Source organism: Saccopteryx bilineata, chromosome 3 (genome assembly GCF_036850765.1).
Source record: "Saccopteryx bilineata isolate mSacBil1 chromosome 3, mSacBil1_pri_phased_curated, whole genome shotgun sequence".
Lineage (NCBI taxonomy): Eukaryota > Metazoa > Chordata > Mammalia > Chiroptera > Emballonuridae > Saccopteryx > Saccopteryx bilineata.
Window position 1 is genome coordinate 96,226,064 of NC_089492.1, and position 12,669 is coordinate 96,238,732.

General features: G+C 36.3%; 1 protein-coding gene across 5 annotated transcripts in view; it reads right to left on the minus strand.

Moving 5' to 3' along the window:
* Positions 1 to 12,669, minus strand: part of MAP4K3 (mitogen-activated protein kinase kinase kinase kinase 3) — a 147,481-nt gene that overhangs the window by 51,197 nt on the left and 83,615 nt on the right. For all 5 annotated transcript variants that reach the window (XR_010730273.1, XM_066266968.1, XM_066266967.1 and 2 more), the window contains exons 6-12: positions 12,523 to 12,570; positions 8,362 to 8,404; positions 6,706 to 6,778; positions 2,495 to 2,626; positions 2,243 to 2,305; positions 2,077 to 2,158; positions 1,868 to 1,978 (exon numbers count right to left, since the gene is read on the minus strand). Coding sequence is in view for 4 of the 5 variants with exons in the window: in XM_066266968.1 (XP_066123065.1) it covers positions 1,868 to 1,978; positions 2,077 to 2,158; positions 2,243 to 2,305; positions 2,495 to 2,626; positions 6,706 to 6,778; positions 8,362 to 8,404; positions 12,523 to 12,570 (552 nt within the window). In the remaining variant the exon portion in view is untranslated. The remainder of the gene's footprint in view (positions 1 to 1,867; positions 1,979 to 2,076; positions 2,159 to 2,242; positions 2,306 to 2,494; positions 2,627 to 6,705; positions 6,779 to 8,361; positions 8,405 to 12,522; positions 12,571 to 12,669) is intronic.

A 12,669-nucleotide genomic window follows, 5' to 3' on the forward strand; every position in this document is an offset into this window, starting at 1 on the left:
TTACTTTTAAAATCTCTCTACACTTATTGCCACTTTCAGACTTACTCCAGGGGATGGATGGGGTGGGGAGGACTTCTCACTGTTAAATCACATCACTTCTTTCAAAATCTGTCTGTGACCGGTCACTGAACATGTTACTCAGTTCATGCACAAACAGAAAAGTGTGAACATGTGCTGTGTCCTTGTCTCCCAGTGATAATACACCTGGGACATTTGTACAAAAATTGGTAACTCAGAGCAGGAAACAGCCAGCAAAGATAAAAGTGTTGCAAAGAAATAAAAAGTGATAATCCTGAATAATGTTGGAAATGGAATTTGAATCAAACATAAATGAAGTTACAAAAGAAAACAGCTGACTGTGAGAATGTGACATGGCCTCTGTTCAAGAGGACAGCCAGAGGAACTTAGCTGCACGAAGAGAGTAGTTGTGATAAAAAGGATGAAGATACGCCAGAAGAAGTGGCACTGGCAGAATATTCCCTATTACAGGGACATTGAACTATTTCATGCATTGAAAACATAAAGGGTAAAATGTTGGAAGGCCATCAAGCTCAGAAAGGAATATGCTATTCAACAAGGCACAGAAATGATACTTGTTCTGTCATAAAGTTGTATGAGCTTTACTGTTCTTTCCACATCCCTATACATTTAAAGCTGACAGAGAATTTTTAATGTTTTGACAAACATTTCTTAAGGTCACAAATAATTATAATTTCCCCCACTTGGCAGGGTTTTAGTTTACATGGTCATTATGAGAGTCCTGCACTAACTACCATGTAAACAGAGGACTACCTATATATTACAGTAGAAAAATTTATAAACCTAAGTTTTAAAAAAAAATTAAGCAAAACAAAACCAGTTTTCTCCCTACTGTAATTATAAGGTCAAAAATAGGTTATATTTTTATTTATTTCTTTAAATTTAATTCTAATTGAGCAAATTTTATTGTTTGATATAGGTTAATTTTTAAAGTTTTATGTTTCCAAACTCCTTTCCAGACCTTTAACCAGAGGGCAGATATCTTATTTAATCACAGCTGTATGAAGATGGCAAGCTCAAACAATGGTGAATTTATAAAAGTTCTCTGACTTAGATAATCTGCAGCCAATTTTCTGACCACTGGGAGCCACCCCTCTTACGGTTTCATCAATAAAATTCACACCACTTTTAAGTTTCTCCCGTAAAGCCAGTCAAGTGAAGGCTCTCCACCCCAGTCACAGACCCAAAAGCAGAACCCTGCGATGTCACATACAGTGAATTTATCTGAGATGCCACAAGTTAGCACCTGAGCTAGGAATGCTAAATGCCTGTTCAAAGACAACAGAAGCAGGCTTCTATTAATATCAGTGCTCCTACAGCATTACAGTTATTTCATTTTCTACCTAATACAGTCTCATTTTAAACATTTCCATAGTGGACAATTATGGTTTTAGTCACCAAAATAATCACTTATACTTCCTACTAACCACTAATAATTCATGAAGTTGTATAAAGATTCTCTTTGAGAAGAAAACGGAACAGAGATTTTAAGTATATTCTAACATCTTTTTTATGTCCTTTTCATTTGCGTTCTCTTTTATAGGAGACAATTTATTCGGCAACTTCATCTACAATGACCACTTTAAAATAACTACAGTCACTTTAACAACAAGTGGCTTAGGCGATTCTGCCTTAACCATTTTTAGACAATAGCTATCGATAGCCAAATAAAAAAAATCCAGCACCTGACTTCTCGAGGGGAGGCAAAGTCAGAGGTAGTTGTTTCCTCAGTTTTTCATTTAAACTCATTTTATTAAAATTGATTTGGAAATGCACATATGTATATACATGTATGTTATATATACTAGTTAGTAAAGACAGCTACTACCTCAGGATCATCATCATCAAAATCAGGGTAAGTGGAATGATCAGGATTATTCACTTTATCCAATAGTTCAATTGCCAAAGACCGCGTCAAAGGTTGTGTGACAAACGGGTGCTATAAAAGTAACACAATACAGTAAAGGACATTTATTAGAAATCAGAATGAATGACATTTTATCTTTTCAAAAAAGACACAGAGGGCAAAAGTAATACCTGTAATAACTTTTCAGCTGTAGGTCTTTTTTTGGGATTTTTAGTAAGTGCCATTTTCACAAAGTGATGAAAACTATTTGACCTAAGGAATTAAAAAAAAATCAGACTTTAAATTTCAATTTTTTTCCCTCATGACTATAAAAGTAAATAACATAAAGATACTCACCATTTCATTTTATCCTTTAGTTTAGGAGGCTGAAAGTTGCTTTTTGTCATTAGAAACAATGCTCTGAAAAATCAACAAGCCATTACACCGCATTTTAAGATTTCATATTAATGTATAATGTAAATTCTATTACTCTTATTCCCAAATAAGGTAAAGCAAGACAAAGCATATTATTTGTTCATGAGATTATAAATACCGGGGCGGGGAACCCCTGAATTAAAATATAGGACTCTTCAACTGTGACCCACTGACCTCATTGGGTGCAAGTCAAACATCGGAGGCTGAAGCTCAGCAAGTTCTATGGCCGTGATTCCCACTGCCCAGAGGTCACAGAGCTGATTGTACCCGCCTTTCCTCTCAACGGCAGCAACTTCTGGAGCCATCCTGAAGGAAAGATTTCAGAAAAGAAAACCTTCTGTATTGTATATATTTCCTCCACATTTCCACCAGAGGCATATAAAACTGTCGCTATCTAAGCTGAGATCTACTTAGGCCTTGATATCTGAAAAATAAGTATGTAGTAGTTAAAAGGCCCATTTCTCCTAAAATCTCATCATCTCATAAGACCCTCCATCCCATGCCCCTACTGGTGACGTGTTACTTCATTATTCCATTTACTATAAAGGTCTTTAAAAACTTACAATTGTGTCAGAACAACATATCCCAAATTTGTCCATACCCCAACCCCTCTTCCTCTGCACAGCAGAATTCCAGGGAAATAACATCCTGCAATAAATATTCTATAATTTTTAGCTCTATCCCCTTAAATCGAAAACTACAACCTGGCCTCTGTTTTCATTTGACCAAAACTATTTATTGGGGCACCAAAAATCTTCATTTAGTACTTAATGCATATTTACCATAAACTTAATTGGCATTTTTTTTCCTGTTTTATTATAATGGTAAAGAAATTCTAAAAGTGAGTGGTTTTTTAAAATGTGTTTATTTATAAGTTGCCCAAACTCAGTATGATTTTTTATTTCTTTTAAATTACTTATAGTCTTAGTCTAATTATACTTGTATACATTTGTACTTGACTGCTTTAAATAATTATATTAATTTTTAAATATTAAAATTCAAATTCTAAACAGTTTTGAAAATAACTGTGATTTACATATCAAAAGAGCAATTTAAATTAGCAATCTTACATACATATACCTGTCTTCCTGGTATGATTTCAGGAAAATCAAGTAAGTCAGTGAAGTTATGGGGAAAAATAAAATAAAAGACCTACTAATTTTCAAATGCTTGGTCTTAAAATCTTGTTAATCTTAAAGTAGCTCAATGAATATTTAAGTTATTATAAGAAAAGTGAACATTAAAGCATGTCAGTTACTACTTTATTGATGGCTACATTATAGCTAGCTAGTTCTTTAGGCCCTAAGAATCCCAGAAAGGCTAACAAACTAGGGTCACAAACTTATATAAGTAGGGTGGAGGTTGGGGCTACAATTGTGTGTTAGAAAGTGACAAGTCTAAATAAGGAACAGTTTCCCCCAGATTCCTTCTCTCGTCCCTTAGGGCTCAACAATAGCTCCTTCCCCATCCCAAATGGATAAAGACCAAGAGAAATTAAGAGAGGCTCCAGACTCAGAGAAACCAGACACAAAGAAGCACAGGGGTTGGGGACAGTAGAAGTCTATGTCTAAAACAGGGAGTCCCAGCTTTCTTCACTTGCTCAGTTCTAAGGAAACACCAAGTTTACATGATGCCTCTTATGCACACAGAGCTATGAGTCAGTTTTTAGTGTTTTGCTCTTCGATGTGAACCAGAAGATAAGGATTATGAGTCACCTGAGGGAAGCCTCCATCATGAAAGCATGAGACTAAAAAAAGCTGAGAAAATCTTACAAGAAGCAGAAAAAAAAACCTTTTTAAAAGTGGGTAGAAAATTTAAGAAAGTTGATGGATTAATCCAAGTGACCCAAGGTATACCTAATGAGGTCCAGAGAGAGAGAACAGGAACAATTATTACAAAGAAATTACAGAAGAAATAACACAAGACTACTTTACAGAACTGAAAGATGCGAATCTCTTGATTGACAGTACAAATGCCAAGTACAACAAATAAAGGTAAAAACAACAAAACCCCCAAAACATTCTAATGGACAACATTATGGCATATCAAACCACTTGAAATGATTCTAGGAGGAGGGATTTGATTCCAATTCATGCAGCATCATGGCATCAAACTTCCATCAGCATCAGAGAAAAAGAGACTCTAGAGCAGGAGTAGTCAACCTTTTTATACCTACCGCCCACTTTTGTATCTCTTAGTAAAATTTTCTAACCACCCACCGGTTCCACAGTAATGGTGATTTATAAAGTAGGAAAGTTTATAAAGCAGAGTTACAGCAAGTTAAAGTATATAATAATTACTTACCAAGTACTTTATGTCGGATTCTCGCTAAGTTTGGCAGAATATATCTTTATAAAACAACTTACTATAGTTAAACCTATCTTTTTATTTATACTTTGGTTGCTCTGCTACCGCCCACCCTGAAAGCTGGAACACCCACTAGTGGGCGGTAGGGACCAGATTGACCACCACTGCTCTAGAGCAATACTTCAAAAATGCCAATCTAGAATTCCATATTCACCCAAATTATGAGTCTCAAAAGTTTTACTCCTCAAATGTCTTGGTAAGTTACCAAAATGTGTATGAGGTAGTATTCATGAAAGAGGGAGAGTTAGAGCTCAGGAAGTGAATTCCTAAGCTGAAGATGACATTTTCTCAGGGAGAAGCTAGGCAAAAAGACCTAGATCATAAACAGTTCAGACTGAAATAGGAAGGAAGAGGACTCCAAAAAGGATTATAAGAAAACAAAAGACAGAAAACGACGAATTAAAACAAAAATCAGAACCAATAAATAACTTGATAGGCTTTAAGATGTGGAAAATTGTATAGAGGCATGTGACAGAGCTGTAAAATGTGCAAAGGTATAGAAGGCTTAGCCAAGGATTAAAAAACAACTATGCAAATTAAAAATGAATTGTTCTTATAGAAAGAAATTTCAAGGTAGCAAATATAATAATAGTATATCAATTCACTCAGCAGTATATTGCAAGGATAAAAAGACTGAGTGATGAATGAAAACAGCTAAAATCTTCACCTATCATAACAGTGTATAAACAATAACATAATACTAGAGATGGCAGAATACACTACTAGATGAGTTTTTATAAGCCCTTTAGCACTATTTAAACTTTTAAAACATATATCCATTTGATAAAAAGACAAATCAATATAAAACATGGTATCTATCATCTCCTAAATATGAAAATGAGTCACCCATATTAGTGCCATCCCCTGCTGATGAGGCCGGCTGGGAGGGCATCAGGGGAGTGCTTGGCACTTAAGCTGAAGGAATATTAAGCATTCCAGTGTGCTGTCACTTCACTTCAAAGTAATGTTGTGAACAAAAAGAGCTCTACACTTGTCCATTACTATGTTCACAGTGACTAGCACATACTAAGCGGTCAAAAACATTTACTGAATTATGAATAATTTTTATAGAATGGTTACAGAATACCTAGCAGACAAATATGGCTGTGAAAGCAACTAGTAGCATTTAAGATTAATGAGACAGAGGTCAAACTGTGGAAAGCTCCAGCACCAAAAATATATATTTGATCCTGTGTGCAAGCGAGATATGTGAAAAGGCCTTGAGTGAAGAGGCACTGTGAATAATGTAATATTGAAAACCTGGGCAAAATATGGACTGGAAATGGGGGTGAAGAAAGAGAGATATAAAAACATCGTGAAAATACATGATGTGTAGAAGTAAGCAGAGCCAGAAAAGGTTCTTTAAAAACACTAATCTTTGCCCTGGCCGGTTGGCTCAGCGGTAGAGCGTCGGCCTAGCGTGCGGAGGACCCGGGTTCGATTCCCGGCCAGGGCACACAGGAGAAGCGCCCATCTGCTTCTCCACCCCTCCGCCACGCTTTCCTCTCTGTCTCTCTCTTCCCCTCCCGCAGCCAAGGCTCCATTGGAGCAAAGATGGCCCGGGTGCTGGGGATGGCTCTGTGGCCTCTGCCTCAGGCGCTAGAGTGGCTCTGGTTGCAACATGGCGACGCCCAGGATGGGCAGAGCATCGCCCCCTGGTGGGCAGAGCATCGCCCCTGGTGGGCGTGCCGGGTGGATCCCGGTCGGGCGCATGCGGGAGTCTGTCTGACTGTCTCTCCCTGTTTCCAGCTTCAGAAAAATGAAAACAAAAAACAAACAAACAAAAAAAACACTAATCTTTAAAGTCTTTTCCACCTAATGAAGACGAACATGGTAGAATATTCCCTTGGCTATGTAACTGAGCCACAAGTATACATGCCTAAATTACTTAACCTGTTGATGACCTTCTTAATGTTTTCATCCTAAAGTTTTTGATTATTCAGTCTATTTTTTATAAATGCTATATTCAATAATGAAAGAAAAACAAAAAGTTAAATGATCAATTAAAATACAATTACCAATATGGTGTTCCAATGAAAGACTTCCGTTTGGCAATTGTAGCTGTTATCTGTGCAGATACTCCAAAATCAGCTATTAAAGAAACAAGAAACATTTAGAAAAGAAAACTGACAGGAAGTAGTATTTAAGGCAACATGAGAAGACTCTTTAATTACTATTTTCATTAAACTATCTTAAATTTTCATTAAACTGATTTTACAAAAATAGAAGATATTCTCAAACATCACATTAAAAATTTTAACTGTAATGAACTAGCATTAAAACATCACAAAGCAGTCAGTGTAATATCATAGCCAAATAGATGCCCACATATTCCCACGTGAATCAAACGATCACAAAAGTCAAGATCAAATAATTTTGATGAGAAAGAGACAGATGAGAGACTCTAACCTGTCAGACTTAATAATATAAATTCAAATTCCCAAGATCTAAAATTCAAGGAATATCACTGTAAGAAACCTAAAGTATAAACTATTCTTATTCACTTGCTGTCACTCCCATGAGGAGTGACATTAAATAAACCAACAAATCTATTGGTAAATCTACCTAACTTGAAATGATATTCAAACAGAACATTCCCAAAATCTTACCTTAGCAATGCATCCTACTACCAATACCAATCATTACCTGGAAACTTATTTTTATGTGTGGTTTGTTTCTATTTTTAAGATATGTTGAATTCTAACATTTTCTAGTTATTTATGATTTCTAAATCCTTATCAACTAAGGAACTTTATATATAGAACATCTTTGGGTAGGCATACAATATTAAAAAATATTAAGTTGCTGATACTGTTTACTAAGTCATAAATAGATAACTACCTTTGCCATGTTTAGAGGTGGCTCAGGAAAATTTTATTGTTAATTAGATATACACATTTAAATCTGATTAGTCCTATAGTAGGATATAGTCTTATTCACTTTTAAAACAAAAACATTGAATTATTTCTTATAGCAATATATAGTTCAAAATAATTTTATTTGTCATTAAACACTTTATTTAATATCTAACAGGCATGACTTTATTTACAATGACTTTGTATGTTTCCTGTCTTAAATTTTTAAATAGTTAAGGTTTTGAATTGTTTTAATCATAACTTGACAATCAAATGTTACAAAATAAGTGAAAATAGCTATGAACACACAATATAATATACAGATGATATATGAATTATACACCTGAAACCTATATAATTTTATTAACCAATGTCACCCCAGTACATTCAATTAAAAAAAGTTAAGGCATCTAAATTACATTCTTATATAAGTAATACTGTATTTTATTTTAAAAGCTCATGTAAAGAATGCAGGCTTTCTGGCAACATTGATTTTTTTTGGCTTTTGTTTATTTACCTTAGTTTTTGGTTAAAAGGCAATTTTGTAAAGATTTCTTTCTAGAAAACACATTCCTGGGGTTAGAGGTGAAAGAATTTCCAAAGGATATTATTTCACTATATCTTTACAACGAATCTGTTATATGTGAAGGGCAGAGGAAACAGACACAGAGAGGCTATGTATGCCCCACAAAGGCTCCGTATTTCCCCTGAAAACACAAAGATGCAGCTAGGGGAGGAGAAACCTAGTCCAGAGGAAGATATGCATATATTAGGTTTTGGAATAAATTTGTGTAAGTGACAAAACTGTAATTTACTTACCCAATTTCACATGACCATTATCCGTTAACAGAATGTTAGCTCCCTTCAAAGTGAGAACATTTTAATTAAAGTAGGAAACATTTTATCAGACAGCACACTTAATAAACGTACTTATTACAATAATCACCAGTGACAGCCTCAGACCTGGAAATACTTAAAATTTAAAGTATGCCCAATTAAAATGTTAAATCATTATATTCACAGGAAAATTTACTGTCCATTTTTTAAGCAATTTGATTATGCTTATAAAATGTTCTGTCTTGTAAAAGCTGCTATTAACATAATATGAATGTTACTATGAAAGTGATATATTAGTTTTCATCTAAATCTTATTTTCTCACTGATCAAACACTCTCACTGCACTAAAATGTTACCTTACACTGCCATTTTCAATTCCTAGTATTATATGTTAAACTTGATTACTATATCCTGTTAAAAAATAAAAACAATTTTCCAACTCATTGTTGACCCAGTGCTGGTGTGTAAGACTGAACCTTGCCGCTTAGTATGTGAGGCTGTCTATCCATAACATATCTGTCTAGAGTTTAGGACCATTCAGAATATAAACAATTAGCCAAAGGTCCACAGAATTAAAATGTCACTTGTCTACATGACTGTGACATAATAGAAAAAATATATACTGGTCTAAGCCCCCAGTTCTTGGCACAACGCTCCTGAAACCCTTATGATTCCTTAAGTGATAAGAGCACCAGGAGCATCATTTGTCCTAATATTTGTTTTTTTGCCCCAGTTCTTGACACAGCCCTCCTGAAACCTCTGTCATCTCCTGGGTGAGACTTGTCTTCTGTTCTAATGAAGCAACTCAAGGTGAGCCCCAGGATGGCTCCAGGGTGAGGGCTGGTCACTGGGAGACCAAACCATGATTAGAAGCTTGGGATTTTCAGTCTCACCCCATTCCCTGAAGAAAGCAGAGGTACTAAATATGGAGTTACTGATGGATCATGCCTACGTGAGGATGCCTCCATTCTGATAGCACCGGTTTGGAGAGCTTCTGGGTTAGTGCACGTGTGGATGTCTGGGAGTGGTGTGCGCTGGAGGGGGCACGGAGGCTCTGTGCCCCTCCACACATACTCTGTCCTATGCATCTCTTCCATGTGGATGTTCACATCCCTTAATAAACTGGTAAGCATTAAATATGTCCCTGAGTTCTGTGAGCTGGTTTAGCTAATTAACAGAACCCAAGGATTGAGTCTTTGGAACCTCTGATCTATAGCTGATTGGTCAAAAGCACAGATAACCTGAGCTTGGGACTGGTGTCTGAAGTGTGTGTGTGTGTGGGGGGGAAGGGTCGCAAAGGCGAGTGGGGGTAGTCTTATGGGGCTGAGCCCATTAACCAGTGAGACCTGATGCTATTTCCAGGTAGTCAGAATTAAATTATAGGACATCCAGCTGGTGTCTCAGAGAATTGGTAACCAAAGTGTCAGAAGGGAAGTGTTCTGTGTAAAGACTCACAGAAAAGACATAGTAGGAAAGAACTAGGTCTTTCCCTAAAGAAAAAGAACTGAATTCCTCCATTACAGTGACCTAGTAGCATTTTAGCTACTTTTGCTTCCTAACCTAAGTTCAAAGATAATAATAACTACTTTAACTGCAACAAGCTCAAAGTTTCTGAAGAAGGTACAAATATTGTCTCCTAAAGACTTTCTATTCATTTATTTTTGCCCTTTCTGCAATTTTTAAATGAACAAGCAAAAAAGTAAGCAGGCTCTTTTATTCAGGGTGCCATCAATCATGTAATTATCTTAGGGAAAAAATACTAGAAAATAGAAGGGAAAATAACAGAAGAGTGCACCCCCTGACATTACTGCAAGTCTATGGCGTAAAGGGAGAAATGAGAAGAAAATAGACAGAAGGGACTAGAGCTGAGACTGTAACTTGATGTAGTCCCTAGCTATCTAGACTTCTGCCAAAGTCTTCTATTTGATCCTTTTCCAGTTCCAGATTAATTTTTCTAAATCATAGTTTATATCACCTCACCTGCACTTATGGTCTTTCTAGACAACTTCCTTCCATCCACCCCTCCTTCTCTCCTTGAAAGACTAATAGCAACCAAATGCTATTTTAAGCTCTGAGTAATAGTAATAAATAAAATCCAGTTCCCTACTAAGGAAGAAAAAAAATTTAAAAGTGAACACACACACACATGAATGAATGAACAAACCAACAAAAAATCCAAGCTAGGTAGAGATAAGGACTCAGAAGACAATTAAAACAGGAAGGGAAAGTTTCTCTAGGGCAGTAATATCACAGCAGAGATCTGGGAAAAGGGAGGGTGCCAAGCCATGTGAAAATTTGGGAGAACACTCAAGAAGATGGAATAGCAAATACAAAGCCCTGGGGTCAGAATGAGCTCAACATGTTCTAAGAACAGTAACTTGAGTGCGCTAGAAGAGAATGAGTAAAATGGAGAGGAGTGTGAGATGAGGTCAGAGAGCAGAGGCCAGATCATGCATGACTTTGTAGACCTTGCTAAACTACCTGGATTTTATACTGAGTGTGACAGGTGGTTTCATTCTTAGGAGAATGAAAAGACCTGATACTAAAAGATCAGGTTACAAGGTGAGGAAGTGACTATAGAACCACTCAAGACCAGGAGCAGAGAGACCAGTTAGAAGGCTATTACCAAAGACCAGGTGAGATACAATGTATCTTTGTTTGGTGGCTCAAACAAAGGTAGAAATTGTGTGAATGGTCAGAAACTACCCAATTGGGCCCAAACTTTGAAGTCTGGCACACAAGTCCTTGTATAATGAAGCACCAAACTACTCATCCAACCCCAAAGGCTATTACTCTCCTACAGTCCCTTCTACTCAATAATATGGTGCAACTTTCCTGATTTCTAAAATGACCCTTTGCTTTCTGGCTTTTATCTTTGCTCACGTGGCTCCCTCTGCTGGGAAGGCACTCCAACTTCCATTTCTGACAAAAATCTGTCAGTCCTTCAAGATCATCTCAAATTCTTATGATCTCCTCTCCCCTGGAGTTTCAAAGGACTTTGTTTTGGTTTAAGTGGTTTATGAAAAATACTTAAAGTAGAGAATTTTAGCAGATGATCTGAGAGTCCACTGAAATTTCATGCAAAACTTGAAGGCATGTGCATAAGGACATTTTCTGAGGAGAGGGACCCTGGCTTTCATCAAAGATGTAAAGGACAATATGACAAACACACACACAAAAAAGAAAGAAAGGTAATAACCTTTTTGCTAGAGGAAAATTCAGAAAATAAGAGGAAGAGAAGTAGTAGGAGAAAAGATGAATGAGAAATGAAAGGAAGTAAAAGGAGCCTGACCAGTGGTGGTGCAGTGGCTAGAGCACCGACCTGGGACAGTGAGGCCCCAGATTTAAAACCCTGAGGTCGCCGGCTTGAGCATGGGTTCATCCAGCTTCAGCACAGACTCACCAGCTTGAACAAAGAGTCATCGACATGATCCCATGGTCGCTGGCTTGATGCCCCCCCCCCCACTCAAGGCATGTATGAGAAACAATCAATGAATAACTAAAGTGATGCAACTACAAGTTGATGCTTCTCATTTCTCTCTCTTCCTGACTCTCTTGCTTAAGAAAAAAAAGAAAGTGAAAGGAGAAAATATTTAAGTTGAGGAGAAAGCAGTATCTTTAGAAATACACTGAGTGCTGTGATAGCTCCTGGTTTCCCACAGAGCTGACCTCAGCACGTCCAGTGCAGCTGTGCTCATCTGCCAGTTAAATGGAAGACCATCAGAAATTATTAAAGGTTAATTTATCCATTTGAAAATAATGACAGCTTCTTAAGATTGCCAAAGTTCAGTATAATTTTCAAAGCATGAACCTTCTTAAAACTAACCTGATAAAAGTTCGAAACCTAATTTACATTTTATAAATAAGTAAATACAAATAAGCTAAAATAGATTATTAAAACATTAGCCCACAATTGTTCACTTCAACTGGGTGAATTTACGGTATGTGAATTTTATCTCAATAAAAGTTGCTATAAAAAAGTAATAACACTCTTAAAAGTATAAGTAAATTATATTACACTAACATATTTCATATGACAAATTCATTCAATAGAACAATCAAGACAATTCTGGTCAACAGTTTGGTCAGACTACTTAAAGATGAAAAGAGGGCCAATAGGTTAGACGTATGATGTGTATGTACCTTTATATCTCTGTGCATTTTTCCTTTACTGTGAAGATAGTATAGTCCCTGGAATTAAAAAAAAATAAAATAATTATTAACAGGATTTTACTACAGAGCTCACTTTGGGATTTAAAATGATCAACTGAGTAGTAGTCTCTGTTTTTT